Here is a 27,323-nt window from a genome sequence, read left to right as displayed (position 1 = left end):
GTTTCCAGACTCAGTGCAGAGAGGGTTCCCTCCTGAGTCCGTATGCATAGAAGTCAGAAGGGCATAGCTAATCAGCCTGAAGACACAGAATACCACAGAGGCCGATCAGACAAAGCAAGAGGTACTCAAGACAGCAGAGGAGGTACTAGATAAGGACAGCTTCAAGGGTACGCCAGATAAAGGGCATTAGACCTTGGAGAGAAAGTCACATGTAGCAGGACCGGTCAGGAATAGTGTGCAAGCCGCCTGTACTGCATCTCCTGTAATCAACACTCTGTATAATGCCTTGCTAAGACCGGCCATTCTGTACTCCCAAGAACCAGCTGTATTCACTGATATTCAGTAAAAGTTCCAGTTTTTGTTGGCTATCCTATGCTTGCTTCATTCTTCTACAATACCATACACGGCGTGTCACCGTTTAATTGACACTGGCGTCACGAACTGTTAAATACCTGCCTGTTCCAGTATTTGCCCCAATTGAAGACGACAGTGGATCCCAGGTTAGTGGTCAATCTGCACTACAAAGCCCAGCATACACTACTGACCCCCTGGGACACTGCATCGCTCTTTTTGGCGTCACGAACAGGATCCGCATACTTCTACAGTGCAGAGAAGTGTGAACTGTGTGCTTTAACTATTCCACCACCGTATTGCGAGGACTGTACCCTTTATTTCCAAGCCGGTGGATTGAAATTGTGCCTGGGAGGAATCAGAGACGCTGTACTGTGTTGCGCTACCCCCAGAGAGAAAATCGTATTTGTGGACTGTGATTTATTGGACTTTGCAACACCCTGCTTGCTGTCAGGGAATCGTGATCAAGATGGCCACCGGCCGCCTGGAGTAAGGTTTCCCGCGCTGCTGAGGACCTCCGTGGGCGGATCCCTTCAAAGACACAGAGAATCCCGCCCCTCTTCATCATTACACCGCCGCGGCCCTGCTTTTCCTGCGTCAGCAACGTCACCGCGTACACAGGACGTCCGGAGTCTCACGAGATTTGGCCTGCGCACACCCGGCGAAACCGGTAAGAACTTGTATCCGGAGGGAAGGGGATTGTTCCGGCCCCTTTAGTCACCAGCGGCCACCTTGTAATAAGTTAACATGTCAGATCCGGGAGTTGCCGAGCGGCCGGACCCGGGAGAGCTTGCGGCTCCTAATCATCCTATAGCCCCCAGCATGATGCCCTTTACCATGCCTTACTACTTTGGGGCCCCATGGTTTCCCCGCTATAACGGAGAGGTCCATACCCTAAGAGACTTTAAAGAAAAGTTGCTGGCCTTATTCAAACTGTACCCCATAAATGCCGATCAGCAAATGGAAATCTTGCTAGCGCAACTGGAGGGGGCTGCCCGCAGAGAGGTATTATCCTGGCCTGCTGCTGAAAGGAGTACTCTGGAGCAGATATTCACCCGCCTCAGGGCCACTTTTGAAACGAGGACTGCCTCAGAGATAAAGATGCACTTCTTTGGCAAGAAACAGAAGTCCGGTGAGTCCCTCCGTGACTATGCCCTATCACTTCAGGAGGCTTTGGGGGCTGTAATCCAGATAGATCCCAAGGAAGCTGATAACCAGGATCAGACCCTGAGGGAACAATTTATTACCGGAGTGTCTAGTGAGCAAATAAGGACCCAATTAAAGATGCTGTCCGCCCAACACCCTAACAGTACCTTTCTGGACTTTAAAGAACTGGCTATAAAAATTCTGGGGTCAGCAGTATCTACAGAGTTGAGCACCCCACCTGAGTTATCAGCCTGCAGGTCAAAACCGTTTATTATTAACCGAGCTGAGGCCGGTCAAGCTGTTCAAGCTACAGCTACCGATACTATCGCCATGCTGACAGAGCAAGTAAATCACCTCACTAAAAGCCTAGAGAGAGTGTGCAGAAAAATGGAGGAATGGGAAAAACCTATGATGTCAGAAGAAGAGTTCCTGTCACCCTCTAAGCCGTTCCCACCTCCATACCAAGAGACTCACCCCAGGGATCCTGGGAGGCGCAATAGGGGTCGCCAGCGGCCCGTGTGTACATACTGCAAAAAGATGGGACACACAGAATCCACTTGCTGGCAGTTAAACGGGCAACCCCTGAGGCTGAGGACCACCCCTCGGGAGGTAGAACACTAGGTCCAAAAGATCCAAATTGGATGCCACGGTATGTAGGATCCCATCCTAAAATCAATGTGGAGATTAACGGGGTCCCCTTTGAAGCCCTATTAGATACTGGGTCTCAGGTCACTACTATTCAGCTGCCCGCCTTTGAAAGATTCTGGGACACCAATCAATTGACCCAGCCGCCTGAATCCTGGGTAGAGATTATCGCCAGCAATGGCAAACCAGTAAAGATCCATGGATACTGGGAACCCACCCTGCAGGTGGGAGAAGTAACCTTGCCTCAACAGGGGGTGATAGTAGTCCAGGCCGGCGACAGAGGAGGACATCCTGTCATTCTAGGCACCAATGTCTTCAAAAACTGTTATGCTGAAATACTTGCCGTATTACACCAGACTCTGCCCACCGCTTCCTCTGCGTCCAAGAGGGTGATTCAAAAGACTATCACTGTGTTAAGTGCCCAGCAGAGGTTTGCTAACGGGAAAGGAGAAATTTGTACTGCCAAGATTCGTGATAATAAGCCTGTGACTTTGCCTCCTAATTCCCAAACTCTCTTATGGTGTCGTGCTGTCCTGGGAGTCCAAGGCCAAGATTATCCAGCCCTGGTGGAGCCAATCCAGATGGAGAACTACCCTTATGTGAGAGCTGCCAAGTGCCTGGTGAACGTCTCCCAAGGTAAAGTACCTGTCCGTCTGATTAACCTGAGTGATCATCCTGTTGCGCTTACTAAGCATTACCCTGTTGCCCAGCTTTCTCAGGTGTTCTTCCAAGACATCATCCGTCTTCCAGTGACAGAAAAGCCGCCAGCTGCAGGCAGCGGATGTCCGCCGGTGCCCCAGTCACAGGTACCCTGGTGGGAAGAGCTACATGTCGGGGACGAGACTACCCCCCAACATCAACAAGAAGGGATACTACGGCTTGTCAAAGAGCACCACCAGGCCTTCAGTAAACATGCTGCTGATTATGGAGAGGTTAGTGCCATACAACACACCATACCTACTGGCTCTCATCCTCCTATCAAGGAGAGATACCGACCCTTACCGCCTACTTCATATCAGACTGTAAAAGAAATGATCCAAGAGATGAAAGACTCTAATGTAATCCGGGACAGTCGTAGCCCGTGGGCGGCACCCCTGGTCCTTGTAAAGAAGAAGGATGGTGGTATCCGTTTCTGCGTGGACTATAGAAAAATTAACCAAATAACCCACAAAGACGCGTACCCACTGCCCCGCATTGAAGAGTCACTAACTGCTCTGGGCTCCGCTGCCTATTTCTCCACATTGGACTTGACCAGTGGCTACTGGCAAGTACCCATGGCCCCGGCAGATAGGGAAAAGACTGCTTTCACCACTCCCATGGGCCTGTTTGAATTTAATTGTATGCCGTTCGGGTTATGTAATGCCCCAGGAACTTTCCAGAGACTAATGGAGCGGTGTTTGGGTCACAAAAACTTCGAAACAGTGCTGCTGTATCTAGATGACGTCATTGTGTACTCAAAAACATATGAAGACCACCTGAAACACTTAGCAGAGGTCTTTGAAATCCTTGTCAAATATGGCCTGAAGGTAAAGCCATCTAAATGCCACTTGCTCAAACCTGCGGTAAAATACCTGGGGCATGTGGTAAGCGGAGAGGGCGTACAGCCTGACCCTGATAAGTTAGCGGCTGTCCGTAACTGGCCGGTACCCACTACCGTCAAAGAGGTGAGGGGTTTCCTGGGTTTTGCCGGCTACTATAGACGTTTCATCCCCCATTTTGCTCAAATAGCCGATCCTATCCAGAAACTCTTGAGGGGGCAGCCCAAGAAAAGTCCTAGAACTCCAGTGCTCATTGAGTGGAATGAAGAGAGAGAGATAGCGTTCCAGTTGTTAAAAAAGAAACTGACCGAGCCTCCCGTGTTAGGTTATCCCGACTACAGCAAGCCCTTCCATCTGTATACTGATGCTAGCAAGCGAGGCCTGGGGGCTGTGTTAGCCCAGATTCAAGAGGGAAAAGAAAGAGTGATAGCTTATGCAAGCCGCTCCCTGAAAGGAGCTGAGAAAAATGACCAGAATTATAGTTCCTTCAAACTAGAGTTCCTGGCATTAGTGTGGGCAGTGACGGAAAAATTCAAAGATTATCTAGCCGCTACCCCATTCATTGCATTCACTGATAATAACCCTCTGGCACATCTAAATACAGCTAAATTGGGGGCTTTGGAGCAAAGATGGGCCTCTCGTCTCGCCAACTATGATTTCTCTGTAAAATATCGCGCTGGACGTACTAACGACAATGCTGATGCTTTATCCAGACTTCCCACAGAGACAGCTCCTGATGATGTGCGAGATGCTTGGGAAGATGTAGAAATGCCGGCCTTCTACCATAAATTTGCTCAACAGGATCAGGCTCGGGCTACCAGTAACAGAGCTGCAGTTCCTTCACCCTCCAGTAGGCCGGAACTCAAAGAAGAAAGGTGGGTGAAACTACAGTCTGAAAGTAGAGTGCTGGGTGAATTGTTGGACTTCATTACCAGTGGCAGAACCCCTGAGAGGATTCGGCGTAAGAGTACAGATCCTGAGCTCATCAAACTGTGGAGACAGCGCCATCAACTCTTCATACAAAAGGGCCTGTTGCTACGGAGAAGCCTAGACCCAGTGTCCAACGAAAGAGTGCATCAAATTCTCATACCCCGACGAGATGCAGGTATGGTGTTGGAGATGTACCACAATCAATCCGGTCACTTTGGGGTCCAAAAGACCGAGGCAAATATCCGCCAGCGGTTTTACTGGGTGGGCATGAGAGAAGACATGGAGAAGTGGTGTCGGGAGTGTGTAGCCTGTGCCTTGAAACGAGGTGAACACCATGATCAGAGGGCACCACTGAGACCCATTGTAAGTACTCGTCCTCTTGAACTTGTCGCCATTGACCATGTGAAACTGGAGCCTAGTCGCTCAGGGTATGTGTACGCTATGACTATTATTGACCATTTCACTAAGTTTGTTGTAGCGGTGCCTGTGAGAGACCAGACGGCCAAGACTACAGCCGAACTGTTCTGGAAACACTTCCTCCTGCCCTACGGTTGTCCAGAAAAGATCCTCACCGATCAAGGTCCTGCTTTTGAGTCCCACCTGTTCCATGAACTGTGCCGCCTGCACAACTGTAAGAAGATCCGGACGACGGCCTACCATCCGCAAGGTAATGGATTATGTGAAAAAATGAATCAGACCTTGATAGAGATGCTGAGGACCGTGCCTCCTGAAACCAGGGGAGATTGGCCTAATCTGTTGCCACAGCTCATGTTCACATACAATCATACCATACACTGTTCCACCGGGTATACCCCCTTTTATTTGATGTTTGGGCGCCAAGGGTTATTGCCTGCTGACCACTCCTTGGATGTACTCGTACCTGATTGCATCAACCCATTCCCTAATACCGACTGGGTTGCTGAACACCAAAGGCGATTGAATACGGCCCAAGCTATTGTTCAGGAACGTATGGACTATGCTAGAGACCGGCAGCAGAGAGACTATGACCAAGCAGCCCATGCAGAACCCTTGACAATAGGGGCTGTGGTATGGTTAAAAAATAACCGCCGTACCAGTAAACTGGACAGTAAATGGGAGCAAAGTCCTTATGTTGTCACTGCAATCCCAAATGTTGGAACTCACACTTATGAGATCACCCGGGAGGGCAGGGGATCCCAAATTGTACACCGAAACCGGTTAAAGCTCTGCCTGACACCAGGACCCAGTGCCGAGAGTTCTATATCTGAAACCCCTGTGTCAGAGTCATCGATACAGCCCGAGGATCCTATGCAGGCTGTCCGAAATCTAAGGTATGACGCTGATCCCATGCATTGGCTTCTGACACCATGGTTGAACTTGTTGGTGCCCGCTCCGGCACCTACTGTACCTTTACTTCCAGAAGAGCCGGTTCAAGATGCCCCGGATCCAGTTCCCCCTCTAGTGGATCCTGTTGTTCCTGACCAAGGTCTCACGGATGGAGATCCTCCTGTTGCTCCTCTCTCTTCTACCTCGGTGCTAAGGGAAGAGGAAACCCCTGTGTTGAGAAGGTCCACCCGGATGACCAGGGGACGTCCGCCAGTCCATTTAAGAGACTTTGACTATGCTGGTGGTGTCTCCTCCCGAACAGTTACTATCGGAAATAGCCTGCTTGATGTTTGTGCGCAAGAATGGACTCCTCCACGTGAGCCCTTGCCTGTTCTACACCCACGGGGAAACCCTGTGTAGTTCCCTATTATACTTCAGTCAAGAAAAATAGACTAACCTGGTTCACCTTAAGTCCGCTGTGCCAGGTCAGCGGCCGTGCCTAAGAAGAAAGAAGACGCCCCTTTTTCTTGCGTCATTTGTTGCAAATGTTATATTTTTTGTGTGAAATAGTTGTTTATCATATTTATAATGTCATGTTTAAATTACGCATCAGCTTATGTTGGTTCAGGCATGTGTGTGAGTACGAGGCCTTACTCACGTTAAAGTCTGGGGGTGTGCAGCATACGGGTAGGCTACCCGACACTGCTAAGATTTGAGTGCGTAGTTCCCTTTAAGCCAGTCAGGCCGGTTACCGGCAATCCTTATCACAGCCAGCAGAGGGAGCCCCCAGTTCAGTATAAATAGGCTAGGGCCTAGCTCAGGAAGGGAGAAGTTTCCAGACTCAGTGCAGAGAGGGTTCCCTCCTGAGTCCGTATGCATAGAAGTCAGAAGGGCATAGCTAATCAGCCTGAAGACACAGAATACCACAGAGGCCGATCAGACAAAGCAAGAGGTACTCAAGACAGCAGAGGAGGTACTAGATAAGGACAGCTTCAAGGGTACGCCAGATAAAGGGCATTAGACCTTGGAGAGAAAGTCACATGTAGCAGGACCGGTCAGGAATAGTGTGCAAGCCGCCTGTACTGCATCTCCTGTAATCAACACTCTGTATAATGCCTTGCTAAGACCGGCCATTCTGTACTCCCAAGAACCAGCTGTATTCACTGATATTCAGTAAAAGTTCCAGTTTTTGTTGGCTATCCTATGCTTGCTTCATTCTTCTACAATACCATACACGGCGTGTCACCGTTTAATTGACACTGGCGTCACGAACTGTTAAATACCTGCCTGTTCCAGTATTTGCCCCAATTGAAGACGACAGTGGATCCCAGGTTAGTGGTCAATCTGCACTACAAAGCCCAGCATACACTACTGACCCCCTGGGACACTGCAACAGCTCACTGCAAACCAAATAAAGTACAAAATTGCATCACAATTGCAAATGCTATACTAATAAGTTAGAGATACTTGGCAAATCATTTTGTACAAAATTATTTGAGCCCGTCTGCCGCACGTCAAGGCGATCTCTAGTTAGACGGGTTCCTAACACTGAATTCTATCTGTTATGTGCCATGACGGCTTTTTATTTTATGTAAATGATTCTCTAGGAGCAATAGGGGCGTTGCCCCTACTCCTGAAGGCCTAGTTCTTTCTCCCCTGGCCGCACCCTCATCTGGTTGACGAGAACACTCAATCAGCATAATGAGGGCGTGGCCAGAGGTGGGGGAACAGAGGCTCTAGGAGTAGGGGCAACACCCCCATTGCTCCTAGAATCTCATTTACATAAAATAAAAGTTTGTTTTTCACAAAAACAGAGGCACATAGAAAGAAGGGACAAAGACTGTTCGCTTCGGCTGACATTAACACATGTCTATATTCAGCCAGTTGGATAATGATATTCCCGAAGACAGGAGGCCTTTAAAGAGTCCATGGTGAAGTGGTGTTACCCCTTCTGCACCTTGCTACTGTCTTTATTGGTCTAACATAATGTCATCTAAGGGTCTATTCACACATCCGCAAATGGGTCCGCATCCGTTCTGCAATATCGGGAACGGGTGCAGACCCATTCATTCTCTATGGGACAGGAATGGATGCATCGGCATTTCCGGAGCGCGGCCCCGAACTTCCGGGCCGCGGCTCAGAAAAAAAATAGAACATGTCCTAGAATAGGCAGTTCTATGGGGGGTGCCGGCCGGGTGTATTGAGGATCAAGTTATTCTTTTACCCCTTTACTATGCCCCCTATGTGTTTGCTTCGGAGTGAAAGCTTGGGGTCCAGCCATATCCAGGTAAGAGCACCGTGACACTTGCGTAACGTAAAGGGACATTTTAGGCCACCCTATGCCACTCGGCCATTCCTACACCTGGGTACCCATTCTCCTCTAATAGGGCCCCACGGGGCAGCCCATTTCACATGCATTTACCCACAGCCAGATATGTCACTCTAAGATTACTAATGCTGGCATGGCATTGAAGAGCTTGAAATCAGTTGCATACAGTCCTCGGGGATCCCAGAACATCATCCAAAACTTCATCCAGAACTTTTGATTCAGGTCAAATTTATTCAAGAAATTTGCTCATCACTACTCAGGACCTCTATCAATGAACTAGGATGAAAAACAACTCTGTCTCTGGAGGGCCCAGCATGTCCACACATTATATGGTCAGCAATTGCTTTAAAAAGGTATCATAGTGTGTCTTATTGTCACAGATGCACCACTGCTAATGGCCAGCAGAGGGCACATGGCTGTAAATGGCTAGGAGAGGGCGAACCCCCGCGGAGCACTTCACCTGTAGCTAGCTACCTCGCAATCAGCCCAGGCCTAGTTGTGTGCTTTCTGGCAAGTATTCCCATTTCAATGATTTTCCTGAGTTTAACCCAACTTTGTCTTGACTATACTTGATCTGATTTATCAGGGTATCAACCTCTGGCTTGAACCTGACCTTGTCCCCTGACACCGATTTCTGGTCCGGACTCTACGTGCCTCTTTACTGACTCTGATCTGTCATGTATACCAGCCATCTGCAGTCTGACCAGCTACTGAGGACTACCCTGGGGCCACAACGTAGGGATCTACCTGCAGCCAGGTTCAGATCCCCATAAAGGCATTAAAACTTGTGGATCTCCTACACACCCGCCCCAAGATGAGCTTTTGCCTATTCAATATCAGTCTCGGCTTGCTGCCAAACGAATCCTGCAACTTCAGGACTCCCCTGGAGATTACTACTAGAGGTTTAAGCAGTAGTATAGTCTGTAATCATCGTTGAACATAGAAAATCCCTTTAATATATCACTGAGGTGGAGCTACATTTTATGGCAATGATAGCTGAGGTGGCAAAGTAAGAATGACTTCTACAAAAGGTCTTATTTCATATTAAAGAGGTTGTCCGAGTCTGTTGTCCGAGCTCCAGTCTATGGGCTGTGTGTGGTAATGCATCTCAGCCACATTCAACCGAATGAACATAAGCTGCAATACCAGGCAAGTCTCATGGACAAGAGTGGCGCTGTTTCTGGGTGTGGGGGGGGGGGCGGCCTCTTTTTCTAATCCTGTACAACCCATTACATTGGAAACCATTTGTATGATTTTTTTTTCATCAAATTATAGTGTTCTGCTATGTCTCGAATATGTGAAGACCCAATGGCAGTCTTACTCAATAGTGCGCCGGAGGAAGATGCACCAAGCTGATAATGAGGGGAAGGCCTCTTAATAATTTTGGAGCATCTTCTGGCCGTCCATGAGCCAGAAAAGCAAATCTAAGCAAGCTCTGAGCTGGAATCGATTTGGGTTAAAATTTACATTTCTAGCATAGCAAATCCATCCAAAAAAGGCCAAATGTTTGCAAAAAAATTTATCTGCAACAGAATTTAGCGTTATTAGAAATCAGTTTCAGAAGGGGATAACATTTTATCCCTAGTCATAGATAAAGGGGGAACGGGGGGGTTCATCATAAGGGGAAGTTTTAGTCAGTTTTGCTGGAGTCTGTATTGCCATAATTTAGGCCAAATATATTAAATGTCATACAATATTTAAAATTTGGTGCATCTTTAAAGGAGTTGTTCACGCCTGGGGATCTTTTCTACAGACCACACCAGTATGGCTGCGGGTACCGTGGTGGTAACCATACTTAGCTGATCCTGGGTTCCGGCTACATTGCTGCCCTGCCAACTCTGCAGGTCCCGGGTCTTTTCGCATCAACATCCAGTTTGACGTGCGTCCCGTGACCTTTGCAGCTGGCTGCCCAGGGGCGTAGCTATAGGGGGTGCAGAGGTAGCAGTCGCTACCGGCCCAGGAGCTTGGGGGGGCACAAAGACCCTTGTGCCACATAAGAAGACACCAGTATTATAGAAAGTGCATGCTGGTCAAGTTACACCTCTGGCTGGAAGAAAGGGGTTAGGTCAAGAATTTGGCATGGGGGTGCCATTTCAATTTTTGACTCGGGCAGCACAAAGGGTATGTGCTTACTTGCCCCTGGCCACAAAGCACGTAGGGAAGGGGGGCCCAAGCTGAACTCTTGCACAAGGGCCCATGAGCATTTAGCTACGCCCCTGTGGCTGCCAGATGTGGCTACACTGAGAGGTCTGTAGAAAAAGTCCCCGGGGTGAACAACCCCCTTAAGTCTAACACTTTTGCCCTGACCCCACTTTCTATGTACCACTTTACCGGAGTGAGATTGTGACAGTTTTGCAACTTTTTAAGTTGCATTTGATAAATCGGGCTTAAATCTGCTTGATAAGCTAACCACGTCCACTTTCCCACCCACATTTCAAAACTGGTGTAAAAATGCAAAATGTTGGCTCAAATAAGCCCAAAAAGTCAAAATTTACTCTATTTTGCAACTTTTTAAACCCAAAATTCTGGAGTGCAGTTTTTAGTGTTAGGGTTTTATTTTTTTACCAGTCACTTAATGTTCCACTTAAAATAATAAGCAGAGGAATTGTACCCAGTGCCCAGGGCAGTGCCAGCGCTAAATTTATCCCAGTATGCAAAGACCCTTAAAAGGCTCTAACTATCCTCCTGAAAAATGCAAAGCAAATGAGCGATATTTGATATGAAAGCATTTTTTCTAGATTAATATTTAAGGGCGTCATTAATATTTAAGACACTAAAGGCATAAAGAGACATAGTAGGCCCAGATTTACGACGGCCTGGATTCTAGCTGACATTCATCAGGCGTGTCACAAGTATCAGAGCACAATGGCGCTTACACAGACAAACCACTTACACTGCAAATCTCTGTCACGTTCAGTATGACAGGCGGCTCTGCACAGCAACTGACTTCCTAAGTATGCCGCTGCCATTTAAAAGCAGCTGACCTCCTCAAATGTCAGGATCATTAGTTCAGTATGGCCTCACTCCTTACAGCGGGCTTGCATTCAGAGGAATTTTGTCCATGTGCTGTTAGGGTTACTGTTGAGCGAAGCGGTATTCGGTCCAAAGTTTAAGAAAACGTTGGTTCGCAACAAATCTGAATTTCTTGGTGCTTCATGGTAACAAATCCGTTTTTCCTAAAATGGTGGCTGAATGTGTTACAAAGTGAAAGTAAGAAGCCCAGGAACGCAAGATCACCCCTTATGCCGTGCAGCCAGCCAATACGCAGATAACCATCACCTGTGATATCACATCCCTATAAAAGCCTCCGCCATTGTCCTGTGAGCTAAGCATAGGGAGAGACTAGACAAGCGCTCATGCACTAGGGACAGTGTTGCTGAAAATGATTAATAGAAGAATATTGGAGAAGTAGAGTGCAGGGAGACTGCAGGGACAGTACAGGGAGAGTGCAGGGAGACTTATTCTGCATCAGTTTTATTTATTCCTAGATTTACTTATTACTAGATCAGCCGTAAATGTAATTCAATACCAATAAGATGGAAGCTTTTATTATTCCTGTGCCAGCGTGCCAACCAATACCATCCAGTCTGCACCCCTTACGGGTGCCAGGTCTTCATGATGATCATCCTCATGTTTTGCTGGCTTTACGTCTTCAAAATCATCCTTCAAAGTCTCCATGTCCTAGAAAAGTCAGCAAGATGCAGAGAGGAGAAGCTGGATGTTCCTAATGACATATTCTCATCAATATAAGATGATGTGGAAAAGGAGGAAAAGCAGGTGGCAGAAGAAGAGCTCCCACCTGTAGGGCAGGAGAGCGCTGGGGTTGGAGAAGTGGGTATGTCAGAGCTGATTAATATTCAGTGTTTACTGTCAAATCAGCCGGAGGAGATTGCAAGGCAAGAACGGCAATAATTTGCATATTGTGCTTCCACTTAACCAGCCAAACCCTATACCAGCAACAGCCCCTGTTTAAAGGTGCCAAGTGGCCATTAACAATATAGAAGGACTATACAGTGCGGTCTTCATTATTGAATGAAAGGCAGCTGCAGACTAATTGGCTGAGTGGTTCTTCACTGCAACATGGCCAGAATCCGCCCGCAGCATGGCCGCTGCGTGTGGCTGTACCCTAAGGCAGAGTGCCCTGGGTATACCTGAATTATAGTGAGTCATGACGAATAAATTTGGAACTAATCAAATGTCTTGGCTAACTTTGGCAAAGTAGCCGAATCAAATTTTCCAAACTTCGCTCATCTCTAGTTAGGGTCTCAAAGATTGTTAAATAGTAAGGATTAAGTATTATTGAAAATATGTGGCTGTGCAGCCCTATAGCACAGTCCTTTCACTGGGGACAAGGGATCTTGAATCTAGAGTTCCCTCCAAGCTGAGCCTCACCAAAGGTAAATGCAGTTTGTACCTGCCTCTGTGGGTCATGGTCACTGCTATGCTACTACCTTTCATGGATTCAGACCTCCCTCAGCCACGAATGTACAACATGGATGTCACATAAATTCTTGCAGTAATGTAGAGAGTCCAAGCCCAAGACGGTGTCACACCTCTCTCACTCATTCTTATTCTCTCTCTTTCACCCACTGGTGTCACACCTCTCTCACTCACTCTTAGTCTCTATCTCTCTTTCACCCGCCAGTGTCACATCTCTCTCACTCACTCTCATCCTCTCTCTCTTTCACCCACTGGTGTCACACCTCTCTCACTCACTCTCATTCTCGCTCTCTTTTACCCAATGGTGTCACACCTCTCTCCCTCACCCTCATTCTCTCTCTTTCATCCGCTGGTATCACACCTCTCTCACTCACCCTCATTCTCTCTCTCTATTACCCGCTGGTGTCACACCTCTCTCACTCTCATTCTCTCTCTCTTTCACCCACTTGTGTCACACCTCTCTTACTCACTCTTAGTCTCTATCTCTCTTTCACCCGCCAGTGTCACACCTCTCTCACTCACTCTCATCCTCTCTCTCTTTCACCCACTGGTGTCACACCTCTCTCACTCACTCTCATTCTCGCTCTCTTTTACCCAATGGTGTCACACCTCTCTCACTCACCCTCATTCTCTCTCTTTCATCCGCTGGTATCACACCTCTCTCACTCACTCTCATTCTCTCTCTCTCTTTCACCCGTCGGTGTCACACCTCTCTAACTCACTCTCATTCTCTCTCTCTCTTTCACCCACTGGTGTCACACCTCTCTCACTCACTCTCATTCTCTCTCTCTCTTTCACCCGTCGGTGTCACACCTCTCTCACTCACCCTCATTCTCTCTCTCTTTCACCCGCTGGTGTCATACCTCTCTCACTCACTCTCATCCTCTTTCTATTTCACCCACTGGTGTCACACCTCTCTTACTCACTCTCTTTCACCCACTGGTGTCACACAACTCACTCACTCATCCTCATTCTCTCTCTTTCACCCACTGGTGTCACACTTCTCTCACCCTCATTCTCTCTCTCTTTCACCCACTGGTGTCACACCTCTCTCACTCAGCCTCATTCTCTCTCTCTTTCACCCGCTGGTGTCACACCTCTCTCACTCACCATCTTTCTCTCTTTCTTTAATCCGCTGGTGTCACACCTCTCACTAACTCTCATTCTCTCTCTCTTTCACCAACTGGTGTCACACTTCTCTCACTTACCCTTATTTTCTCTCTCTCTTTCACCCACTGGTGTCATACCTCTCTCACTCACCCTCATTCTCTCTCTTTCATCTGCTGGTGTCACACCTTTCTCACTCACTGTCATCCTCTCTATCTTTCACCTGCCAGTGTCACACCTCTCTCACTCACTCTCATTCTCTCTCTCTTTCATCCGCTGGTGTCATACCTCTCTCACACTCACCCTCATTCTCTCTCTCTTTCACCCAATGGTGTCATACCTCTCTCACTCACCCTCATTCTCTCTCTTTTATCTGCTGGTGTCACACCTCTCTCACTCACTGTCATCCTTTCTCTCTTTCACCTGCCAGTGTCACACCTCTCTCACTCACTCTCATTCTATCTCTCTTTCATCCGCTGATGTCAAACCTCTCTCTCACTCACCCTCATTCTCTCTCTCTCTTTCACCCAATGGTGTCATACCACTCTCACTCACCCTCATTCTCACTCTTTTATCTGCTGGTGTCACACCTCTCTCACTCACTGTCATCCTTTCTCTCTTTCACCTGCCAGTGTCACACCTCTCTCACTCACTCTCATTCTATCTCTCTTTCACCCACTGGTGTCACACCTCTCTCACTCACCCTCATTCTCTCTCTCTTTCACCCGCTGGTGTCACATCTCTCTCACTCACCCTCATTCTCTCTCTTTGACCCACTGGTATCACACCTCTCTCACTTACCCTCATTCTCTCTCTCTTTCACCCGCTGGTGTCATACGTCTCTCACTCACCATCTTTCTCTCTCTTTAACCCACTGGTGTCACACCTCTAACTCACTCTCATTCTCTCTCTCTTTCACCCACTGGTGTCACACTTCTCTCACTCACCCTCATTCTCTCTCTCTTTCACCCACTGGTGTCATACCTCTCTCACCCATCCTCATTCTCTCTCTTTCATCCGCTGGTGTCACACCTTTCTCACTCACTGTCATCCTCTCTCTCTTTCACCTGCCGATGTCACACCTCTCTCACTCACTCTCATTCTCTATCTCTCTTTCACCCACTGGTGTCACACCTCTCTCACTCACTCTCAGTCTCTCTTTCACCCACTGGTGTCACATCTCTCACACTCACCCTCATTCTCTCTCTCTCTTTCACCCGCTGGTGTCATACCTCTCTCACTCACCCTCATTCTCTCTCTCTTTCACCCACTGGTGTCACACCTCTCACACTCACCCTTATTCTCTCTCTTCCACCCACCGGTGTGACACCTCTCTGACTCACTCTCATCCTCTTTCTCTTTCACCCGCCAGTGTCACACCTCTTTCACTCACTCTCATTCTATCTCTATTTCACTTGTCGGTGTCACACCTCTCTCACTCACTCTCATTCTATCTCTATTTCACTTGTCGGTGTCACACCTCTCTCACTCACTCTCATTCTCTCCCTCTTTCACCCGCCAGTGTCAAACCTCTCTCACTCACTCTCATTCTCTCTCTTTGCTGCCTCTCACCCCTCCTTACACTCTCTGTCTCTATATATCTGACAAAGCTGACCTATTTTTACAGTAAGAACATTTCCTGCTTCCATCCATAGTTCCAGTAGTGTGTAAAAACACTGTAATCAAGCATTAAAAAGGACAATGCCAAAAGCTTTCTGAATGTAGCGTCCGTCCCAAATAAATGACCCAAGGATTATCATATTAACTCTTTGCTAGTCTACAGCTCTTCCTTACTACTCAAATGACAGTAAAGCTCCATTTTGGAACCAAATAAAGGGTACAGCCACACGGTCAGGTTTCTGAGCGCAGTTTTAAAAGCCAAGACCAGGAGAGAATTCTAAAAGAGGAGAAGTCGTATCTGTCCTTTATACTTTCTCTCCTTTTATGATCCACTCGTGATTTTACCTTCCAAAATCGCATCAGGATACCTGACCGTGTGGCCGTACCCTAATTATATAGATAATTGCATAATGCAGGGGCGAGTTGGAAACAAATCATATATTTAAATGCTCCGCATATCCCTCCCTAATATGGCCGGCATCCTATTAGGACACACAAAACCCGTCCAAATCACACAGCAGGACAAGTTACTTCGCAACACTGAGTCAAAGAGCTGCCTCATCCTCCTCTCTGCTTGTCAGGGATTATGATCCTGAATACAGATGATAAGATCTTCAGTTGAATCTCTGAAGGAATGGAGTTCATGAGGAGACATGAAATACAAAGAGGACGGACAGGACAGAATGTGGAAATGTGGGGCTGTGGTAATGGAGACTGCATATAAATGCTGCTGCTTATTATCCACATCCCCACCCTCCTCTCTGTACTTCATGTCTCGCCATGAACTCCATTCTTACAGAGATTTAGCTGAAGATCTTATCAGCTGTATACATAATCATCATTGACATTTAGGAGAGGAAGATGAGGCAGCTCTTTAGCTCAGTGTTGTGAAGTAACTCTTCCAGCTGTGTGATTAGGACAGGTTTTGTATGTACTAATAGGGGGCGGAGCCATTTTATTTCCCCTAATGATCGCTCCCTAGACAAAATGAGCCATTATAGGGTATTTGGGAATATATTTATAATAAAGTAATATTTAAAGGGGTTGTCTCATGACAGACAATGGAGGCATATCGCTAGGATATGCCCCCATTGTCTTATACGTGTGGGTCCCACTGCAGGACCTGTACCTATATCGAGAACAGAACCCCCAAAAGTAAAGGAGGGCGCACTGCGCATGCGCAGCCACCCTTTATTTATTTTCTATGGGGCCGCCGAAAATAGCTGAGCGCTGGCTCGGCTATTTCCACCAAGCCCATAGAAGTGAATGGGAGCGGTCATACACGGTGTACTCCCATTCACTTCTATGGGGAGCCGGCTTGGTGGTGGCCAAACCGGAGTCCTCCAGTCACCCCCTTGCAGCGCTCTGTTCTTGATATAGGTGTGGGTCCCAGCGGTGGGACCCACACCTATAAGTGAATGGAGGCATATCCTAGCGATATGCCCCATTGTATTTGATGAAACAACAACTTTAAATATTTTCATTTTCTTAATTCCCGGAGAACCCCTTTAAGGTCCCTTTACAGGCCCATTTAAAAGCAGCTAATAGGCACAGACCAACGGAAGTCACATGGGGGCTAACAATCACTAATCCAATTTTTCATCCCCCATACTTTTACATTATGTTGGCAGCATATCCCTCTTTATACAGGAGGATATACTGCCGGCCAGTGATCTGATCAGAAAGTGGCTCAATTATTAGGAATGAGCATTCAAAGAGTCCACCCTTAGCAAAACCAGTAAAGAAAATGAAAAAGTAATGGGAAATTTTGCATGACATTTTTTATGCATTTCCATTTACGGTATTATGTTGTACATAATTATATTAATACATTGTTATATCATAATTGTATTCTAGATTATTATAATTAATGTATTATTATTTTCTTTGGTGATTATTTAATATTTATTGCTTTGTATGTTTTATTAAAAAAAAAAAAAGCTATTCTGTTAATATAAAATGTATTTGCCTCTGCTTAGAAAAAATCCTGCCTGAAACCATCTGGCTGGTATCTTTCCAGAGCTCTGGTGACTTTTTCTTGTCTTGAAGTGATCATAGATTATAGATGTCACAGACCTGGGAATACTTTGGTCCTGGGAGGGACTGCTGCCCCTTGAAGCATGCCTCAGAACCATTTAGAAGGACAGCGACAGACTTTAACTAAATTTGACATGCAAGCCAGTGCTATTTTGGGCACAGTAGTTCTCTGACAGGCTGAAATGTGCTCCCAGATTGAAGGACGCTCATAGTGGTGGAGAACACAACTGGTATAAACATGCCTGGGATTACTGCTTAAAATCTCACTTTATGAGGAATCCTTGATAAAATCTCAAATTCTTGTTGTGACAACTTCTCCCCCCTGAATGAGCACTATCTCCCAATTTTAAATAGTACCTTGGTGCAGCAAAATGTGGTGACCACAACAGATATGTGTTTATCTACTGCCTGGGAGGAAGACTCAGTCTGACTTCTTAGGAATTTTAATGGGATATTTTCAGTTTTTGAGTTTCTTTTTCTTTTTTTTTTAGTTTTCAGAAGTTCCAGCAGGACATGATTTGCAGGTGCTGTGGACTCATATAGCCAGATTTATCATTAGCTCAGGTCAGAATAATGGAGTGAAAAAGTCCCCAAAAAAGTCCCAAACGCTAAAACTGCGCACAAATTTTTTCTGCTCTGCACTATGCTCGCCAGTTTTCTGAAAGTGGGCATGTTTTCTTATGTAAATGAATCTCTAGACAGATTTACTATTGGGACTATTTAAAAAGTCGCAAAAAAGTCGCAATTTCACTCCAGTGAGGACCATGCTTATCTTATGATACTTTTTAATATAACATGCGACTTTTTCGTAAAGATGTGCAACTTTTTCGTAAGGATGTGCGACTTTTGTAAAGCTGCTTACTGACGGATAAGCTGCTACCGTCAAACCACATATATTATAGTCTTAAAGGTCCGATCATAAATCTGACTTGGCTAAAACTGACTTTAGCCATATGTTAAAGTGGAGTGAGCTGTCAGAGTAATGATAAATCTGGCCCATAGACTGGGCCAAAAATATTTTTATAGAGGGCCTGTCTCACCCCGCCTGGTTCAATAAATCATTGCATTTCCCATGTAATAACAATTCTTGAACATTTATTAATTCTGCATTATTTCCATCCTCTATTGTTGAAGTTTATAGACAAAGAAAGCAGTCGGCACTTTTTTTACTCTATTATTCCTACTAGACTTTAACCTCCCTGGCGGTACGATATTTTCTTTAATTTTGTACCTGGAGCGGTACAAACTTCCAGAAGTTCGCACCACGCTCCGGATATGCGGATGCGGACATCTATCCCTGTGCCGTTCAAATTAACTCATGGCGGTCCCGAGTGTGGCTCGGGGTTACCGCTGCTTGCAGTGTAATGTGACCCCTAGCCACACTCGGGATTACTGCCAAGGAGGTTAATGAATACATTTCCAACTAAGTGTCATCAGTTAGGGTTGTCTCTCTGCACAGTCAGAGCTGGCAGGGTCAGACTGGGCAAGGACACACACGGTTGAGGGTCAGACTGGGCAAGGACACACACGGTTGAGGGTCAGACTGGGCAAGGACACACACGGTTGAGGGTCAGACTGGGCAAGGACACACACGGTTGAGGGTCAGACTGGGCAAGGACACACACGTTTGACAAGGGGAAAGGTAACGCCCAGTTGGTAATTTATTTATACATTTCTAGTAGGAATAACAGAGGATTGGCACAACATAGAGTTATATGAAAAGATGCTCTAAAATTGTTATTTCAGAGAGAATGGAAGTAGTTACTAAAACAGAAATGGTAGGAGAGAAAAAAACTAAATTATAAAGAAGAGCGCACCCATCATCCTAAGGGCCATGGAACACAGAGGACACTCCATAGGGCACAAACCCACATAAGATGCTTGTTCTGCCTATTACTACACAGGTCTGCTTGGCTTGACAAGCATGTGTTCTCATTAGAAGGGGGGACCACTGCCAGACTCCTCTGGAAGTGGCTCATCTCCCTGAGAACAGAGGATCGAGCAGCTGAAATTAAACATGCCCAAACCTTATCTCCACCACCATCTGCTGTTGGAGGAGAATTGGGAGGCCTCCATATACATTATATTGGTAGGCCGGCCCTGCCAAAATTGATGGGTTGAGCTGACATATATCTTATGTGTATGGCCAGTTTATGACTAGCCCTGCGCAAGTCAATCATTTTCCACTGGCTACACAGTCAAAATTAAGCTTGAAACTTTATCAAGATGTCCAACCTGCTCGTGACATTTTTTGCCATAAAGAATAAATAGAGTTCGGGTACTTTCACACTAGCGTTTTTTCTTTTCCGGCATAGAGTTCCGTCCTAGTGGCTCAATACCGGAAAAGAACTGATCCCAGTTTTATCCCCATGAATTTTGAATGGAGAGCAATCCGTTCAGGATGCATCAGGATGTCTTCAGTTCAGTCTTTTTGTCACTTCAGGATGGAGAAAATACCGCAGCATGCTACGGTTATATCTCCGGAACACTTTCCGGAATGCTTGATCCGGCATTTTCTTTTCATTCAAAATACCGCAATGCCGGATCCGTCCTGAGTAGACTGAAAAAAGTTTTTAAAAAATGAATGCCGGATCAGTTTTTCCGGATGACACTGGAAATACGGATCTGGCATTTCAATGCATTTGAAAGACGGATCAGGATCCTAATCAGTCTTACAAATGCCATCAGTTGGCATACATTTTGACGGATCCGGCAGGCAGTTCCGGCGACGGAACTGCCTGCTGGATTCCTCTGCCGCAAGTGTGAAAGTACCCTTAGGCCGCCACTGTGATTTTCTAGGAGGTTTTACTAGCTGTCACCATGCAGGCCGAACCTTTCACATCATCATCATTATAAGGCCTCATGCACACGACCGTATGCATTTTGCAGATCCGCAGACACAGATACCGGCTGTGTGCATGCCTCATTTTCCCCTTGTCTGCAAAATTGACAAGAATAGGACATGTTCTATTTTTTTCTTGCGCACATTGTGCGCTGTCCGCATCCTTTGCAGTCCTATTGAAATTAATTGATTCGCATCCGTTCCATAAAAAATGCAGAGCTGATGCAGACTAAAAAATATGGTTGTGTGCATGAGGCCTAAAAAGAACAAAGAATGCATTTCTGGAGAGCAAACTCTACCAAAACCTAAAAGGCTCATGTGTGCTTTTGAATAACAGAGCTTTTACTCACTCTTAGGGCTCATGCACATGGCCATTGCCCACCATGACCGTATTGCGGCCCGCAAACAGCGGGTCCGCAATATACAGGCACTGACTGTTTGTGCACCGCATCACGGATGCAGACTATTCACTTGAATGGGTCCGAAATCTAGAAGGTGCGGTGCAGAACGGGGGCACGGATCGGAAGCACTACAGAGTGCTTCTGTGGGTTTTCTGTCCTTGCGTCCGCACCGAAAAAAAGTAGTGCCTGTCTGATACAGATCGCTTACCCCAAATGAATGGGTCCTACGTCAGCGTAGACTGGCCCTACATTCGGTACCCGTGCATTGTGGACCACAATTTGCGGTCCGCATCATGGGCCCGGCTGGCATGAGCCCTGATGGGGGGGAGTTCCTTCTCAAACTCTCCTCATTATCTTGGACCACCAAACTCACAGCCTATGGTAAGGACGAATCTTCATTGTCAATCTTCATATATTTCAAATGTTTCTTATGAACCATTCAAAATACACTGGCTAATAAACATTTGGATTATTTGAGGATTGGCGCTGAAGATTCGTCTTCACCGCAGACTGTGGGTTTGGTGATCCAGGATAACGAAGGGAGGTTCAGAAGGAACTGTCCTCAGAGGACAAAGCACTGTTATTCACTTGCAGGCTTGAGCCTTTTAGGTTTTGGCAAAGTTTGCTCTCCACATAGGCATTTTATGTCTCTATAAGTTGTTGATTATGAAGACCATGGAATCCAGAAAGGATGGAAAGAGCGGTCCGAGCCTGAGGAGTAACTGCGGTGCGGTGGAGACATTGTGCGTGGTGTGGCTGCAGATAGTAAGCTATTGGCGTGTGATTATCTGAGGAACTAATCTGTGTCATAAGATGGTGCAGTGGCGCTTTTCTTTATTTGATTTACATTATCATCACTATCACATTAGCAGACCCTCCAGGTACAATCCAATAATAACCTTGTATGCAGAAAACTAATTTTAGACTCAAAGACGCCTTTTTTTTTTTTACTGCTTTTGTATGAACAGACTGTTTACTGATGCTCCTACTTTAAAGAGGAACTCTACACCATACAGTCACTTTACCAAAAAGCTGACGGTCACTTTCGATCTTTTCCTTAAGGTTCCCTGGAACAAGACTGGAAATTGGATCAGCAACCTAAGAGACTGTTGGAGAATAGCACCACAAGTACCAGCAGTAATAAACCTCTCCTCCTCCACAGCATTTTGAGATGAGCTCCAGGAGACAATTGAAGTATATTACTACATTACCTTCTTTATTCTTAGATCTTGGTGCTTGTTTGCCCCCACCCCCATGATTCTTGAAGGAGTTTTCAAGGACTTAGATACTGAAGACCAATCTTTTGGATAGGTCCTTAATGTCAGATCTGTGGTGGTCAGACAGATTGCACCCCCGCCAATCAGATGTTTTGGGCAGCCACCAGAGCTGGAAAATGTACAATGGACAGAGCTGGAAACAGAAGACTCCAACCACTGTGTAGGTTCCCCTGCTGTCTTCTACAGCTCAGCTCCCATTCACATGAAGTATGCAGTACCAGTACACAGGGGTTAGAGCCTTCTGCTTCCAGCTCTGTCCACTGTATAGTTTCCAGCACTAGTGGCTGCCCAAAGCAGCTGATTGGTGCAGGTTTCAGGTGTCGGATGCCCATTGATCTGATATTGATGGCCCGGGTCAGTTACCAGGCAATATAAGCAGGAACAGCAGCCAAAGGATTAATCCAGAAACAAGCCAGTACAGAAGAAAAGTCTATAGGAAGTTACATAATATAGAGCCCTGATACAAACTAAATCACAGGCAACTCGGTTAGAAACCAGCCATCTCAAATCCGCTGCCTTGCTCTTGGATTGGACAGAGTTAGAAACCTGATTGGCTCGGCTTCCAGTCACAATGACAGATCCACCAGCCAGGACTTGGCTGATTGGCATGGCAGCCCTCCCAGCACAGCCTTGCATAGTGATTTGGCTGGGTGAACTCCTGACAGACCGGTCCACTGGATAGCGGTTGTGCTTGGTGCTGCAGCTAAGGCCCATTCACTTGACTGGGACTGAGATGTGCCTAGGCCACGTGATCAATGAACATGATGTCATATGGCCTAGGAAGAGGCCTAAGCGCACATGGAGTGCCGCAACCTCTTCGTATTGCTGATTGATAGGGGTTCCGGGACTCAGACCCCCACCGATCAGGTGATGATGACCTATTCTGACAATAGACCATCAATATCAAAATCCCAGAGAACCTCCTCGAAGAGGTTTTCAGGATTTTGATATTGGTGGCCTATCCAGGTCGGAGGAATTACAGGGCATCAGACTCCCACTAATCTGATATTGATGGCCGAAAAGGGGCCATTAATATCAAAATGCTGGACAACCCCTTTAAATTGGTCTAAAAAATCCAACACGCTCAACCCTTGTTTTCCCCAGCGACAGTCATTGAAGGACAGTCCAGAAGTCCCTGTTTCAGATGGCTCCACTAAACAGGCATCCGTACACTATTTTGGCACACTTGTGACAAGGGCTCATTCACACAAATGTATTTTGTTTCCCTTTCTATTCAGTTTTCTTTGCTGCCCGCATGCAGAACCATTCACTTCAAAGGCTCCACAAAAAAACAGAAATTAATCCATGTTGTTTCTGTATATCCGCAAGTCTGTTCTGCAAAAAAATAGAACCTGTCCTATTCTTGTCCGTTTTGCGGACAAGGACAGGCATTGTTAAAAAGGATCCACAAAAAAAAAAAATGCAACACAGACGACATTGTGGATCCGTGTTTTGCAGACCGGAAAATACGTACGGTCGTGTGCATGAGCCCTAATGGTGAGTAACAACTGTGGAAATAAGTGAGCCATAGGACTCCTGTACATGGCTGTATCATCTACCTGTTGGTATGGTCATTGTGGCACGTTACATATCTATTTCAGGAGAGTGGAAAGTTCTGCAAGTTGTAAACACAATGTATTGCGCTTCAGAAAGTTGCACGTCTGTTGGCATACCGAAGTTTACTATGTGGCCACCTGAATACTATTAATGCCCCTGGGTCCACATGGGCTAATTTTGGGCTTGTGCCTTTACCCTACCACAGACGGCAGCAGCTGTAAATACAATCCTATTTTAGAAGAACTACAGTATATGATATTTGCACATATTTTGTAGATTTCCATGAATGCAGTAGTTATTACGTCATCGCATGGTATAATTCTGCAGCGATTAACCCTCACACTGCTGCGCTTATGTGCCAAGAAGTTTCTGAAATGAAAAGAGTTAAATTGAAGTTCCTCGTAAGCAATCTGCGCAGAACAGAATGGGGTACCCTCAAGGATACAGCATGCCAAGTAATGGAGGAGGAGGAGGAGGGTGGGAGGGGTGCGGGTGAACATGAGATGAGCGACCAGTTTTTAGCAGTCAAAGTGCCACACCTCCCAGGATACCCAATATCACAGTGTGGGAAGTTCCCTAACCAGTTCTGTGATCTAAAAGAGAAGACCAAATGCCACATCTCATGCCCACTGTGACTTTTACATGTATGGTGACCACAGCCGTGAAAGTCACGACTCCCCTTACTGTCCACGACCTGGCGGCGCTGTGATTGTGACTGGCGCAGCTGACGGTAAATGCCCTTACTTGTCATTCTGTCACTATCACCTTGAGAGGTGTTAAATAAGTGCAGGAGCCAGGCATGTAGTAGACCCCCCTCCCCGCCTTCTCCTAAAGCAGCATCAGATTTATCAAGATACAAAGCCCTTTCTCCACCCTTCCCCCTGGGAGGCCTGATAAACAGCAGCCTTGTGATAGTGACTGGACGGCTTCTCGCAGCGCAGGAATGTGCTCGAAATGTTCTACTTTCTCTCTTTACTTATTTATAGGCAATGCCCCAGCAGAATGCTCTGCTCCACAAGCTGAAGCACACATGGCACCACACTTCTGGCTGACATGACAGTCCTGATGAGAACTGCGAGCGATTGAGTGGCTCTGATTTTCTGGAATTGGACAATCCTTCACCTGTCCTGTAGAGAACCTTAGCTGTGCCAGGGCGGCCACCAGCAAGAGGAGGTCATGACAGTGAGGAGATATCTCACCCACCATAGGTGTTAGGTAGAGATCAGCAAAGTATTCAAAAATTTGATTCAGCTGCTTCGCCTAATCTTACAAAAAAAAAAATTGCTTTGTGACAAATTACTTTGTCACGAAGCGCATTTCTTTGTAAGTAGTGGGTGCAATGACAGGGATTGCGGCGATTGCGCAGCTCCCCATCGTTGTACCCCTCGGATGCTGCATTCCAAGCTGATCGCGGCGCCTGACATTAATAACACAGTGTAAAATAAAAAATAAATAAATAAAATCATACTTTTGCTCGCGAAGAGCCGGCCGCCGCCATCTTGACGATCTAGCGTGAAATCTCACACGGCCCGTGATGACGTCATCATGTCAGCCGGCGTGGTGACATCATATATAAACCCGCATCTCCAATCAAGATGGCCGCTGCACCCTCTTCACAGTCAAATGAATGAAGTAAGTATGATTTGTTCTGTTTTTTTTACCGCCATTCAGGGAAAATCAATTCGCTACCACGAAGCACAAGGAAGTTCGGCTTCGTGGCGAATCGAATTTTCCCTGAAATTCGGATCAGAGTTCACTTCGTGGACTTGGATTCGCTCAGCACTAGTGTTAGACATTACTGTGTACTGTGGTCGATACCAATGTTATTTGGTCCAAGGGGGTTAAAGGCCCCGTTTGACAACAAGCCCTTTTTTTTCGTACTTTTATGACAGGAAAAATGGTGGTTCGAACGCTGCCAGAATTGGGAGCCCCAAGATCCCACTATTCTACGAAACGCAGGACGAGCATGTGCCGTGCCTCTCCGCAGAGTGATTTCAGATCCGTAAAAAAGGTATGATCACAGATGGCAAGTCCAAATGGTGCGGAAATTGCGGCGGAAATGTTTCCGTTTTGTCGCAAATTCCATCCTCTGCAAAGGCAGACATCCACTACATAAATTGACACTAATCTGCATCGTATGCCAATTCGTATCGCTGATTTTTTTTTTTTTTATCGCAACCCCATTTTTTGATTTTCCGCATGCAATTTTCTGCTGCGGATTTTCCATGAATTTCAAGTTGCTGGATCCTTATTCTTTCCTTACAGACCAGTGTTAGGTTAGCGCCTACGTGCTCACTTCCATGGAACGTCTCTGCTCTAAAGTGAAATCTAATAAAAGTCTGGATCTCTCGGCGCGCTAGCCATCGCGTAACGCGTGCCTGTCACTATAGATGGGTGTAAGCTTGCAGATTTTGGCTCCGACACACTGGCAGTCATTTTTGGGACAGTATATGGGATAGTTTTTAGGAATAATATCTACAGGGAATACATATCCATATCGGGGTCTTCAGCAGGCCAGGATGACTGCTCCTTTCCTGCTCCTTTCCGATCGGATTGTTCTGTATATTGCTTCCCCTAAACTCATGTGAATTTCACTTTATCAGTTTCAATTCCTATTTAGATGGAGACTTGGTTAAATCTTTGTAGACAGTTCATGCATGCGAGTGACAGACGGCACTTACCCTTGATGCTGACGCCCAGTCCCCCTGCATCCTGCTTCGTGACCCTCACTGTCCTGCGCAGGTTGATAATTGACTCCGGGACACCCCCCGCGGTTTCACCCCCATTTACTGCTCTCTCTTCTGGGGCCCCAGGTTCTGGCTCTGGAGTGAAGCTCAGAGTCTCTTCCCCAAGCAAAAGAAGTATCCTGAGCCAGCGTTCCCCAGGACTTCTGAGCTCCAGCAGTCCACTCCTGTGAGCCCTGGCAGGAGAAGCCATGGTCACTGTGCCTGGAGAAAACTGCTGGAAGAAGAAGAAGCAGGAGGGAAACCTCTCGGGCTTGGGAGGGATGAGGGAGGGGGGGACAGGAGGAAGACCTACTCATTGCTGGAACCGCCCTGCTATCCTTCCATACCCAAATGCTGCCACCCACACACTGACAGTGCTGGAGTTGACTTCTTCAGCCAGTTCCTTAACCACATTAGACGTTTATTTCTTCTCTACATGAACTACTTGGAACGATACAATGAAGGAGAATGAAGATCATAAAGCAGAGGGTGACTCGCACTAAACAGACATTGCAACAGTCTGTCAGAAAGTGTCATTGGGCACAAAATGGGCATCAAAATATAACAGGCTATTCATTTTATACTTCCACGACTAAAGGTCCTTTTACAGAGGGCGAGAATCTTAAAGATAAACGCTAACGAGTGTTCATAGCGATTATCAGGCTACGTAAATGTACCGCTGATTAACTGATGAATGAGCCGATCGTTTGTGCGTACACAAAAATCGTTGTTTGCCAGCAGCAGATTGTGCTGTATAAACGCGATCGCCTTCCCGCAAACAAGTCAGTATGGGGACGAGAGATGGCATTAGCGATCACTGCTCCACTTACTGTGGAGGAGATCCCTGCATGTAAATACAGCGCTCTCCTCCACCAGTGATCAGCAGATTGTTGGGAAGGAACGTTTCCTTCATGATAATCTGCGGCTCTGTCGTCCCATGTAAAGGGACCTTAACTAGGAGGATGCCGCATAGAAACGGGCATCAAAGCCAGGGACCCCTGGAGGACGCGGGTGCTACCGTGGTCTGTATTATTGTTTATTTTTTGGACTTTGCATTATTTGCAGTCTATTG

General features: G+C 46.6%; 1 protein-coding gene across 1 annotated transcript in view; it reads right to left on the bottom strand.

The window, feature by feature from the left end:
• SNTA1 (syntrophin alpha 1) overlaps nt 1-26,526 on the bottom strand; it is a 65,893-nt gene extending 39,367 nt beyond the window's left edge. The window contains exon 1 of the mRNA XM_044299321.1: nt 26,207-26,526. Coding sequence (XP_044155256.1) covers nt 26,207-26,462 — 256 coding nt within the window. The 5' untranslated portion in view covers nt 26,463-26,526. The remainder of the gene's footprint in view (nt 1-26,206) is intronic.
• Nucleotides 26,527-27,323: the final 797 nt, after the last annotated feature.

The sequence above is a fragment of the Bufo gargarizans genome, chromosome 6 (assembly GCF_014858855.1).
Source record: "Bufo gargarizans isolate SCDJY-AF-19 chromosome 6, ASM1485885v1, whole genome shotgun sequence".
Taxonomy (NCBI): Eukaryota; Metazoa; Chordata; class Amphibia; order Anura; family Bufonidae; genus Bufo; species Bufo gargarizans.
This window is presented reverse-complemented; position numbering and strand designations above follow the sequence as displayed.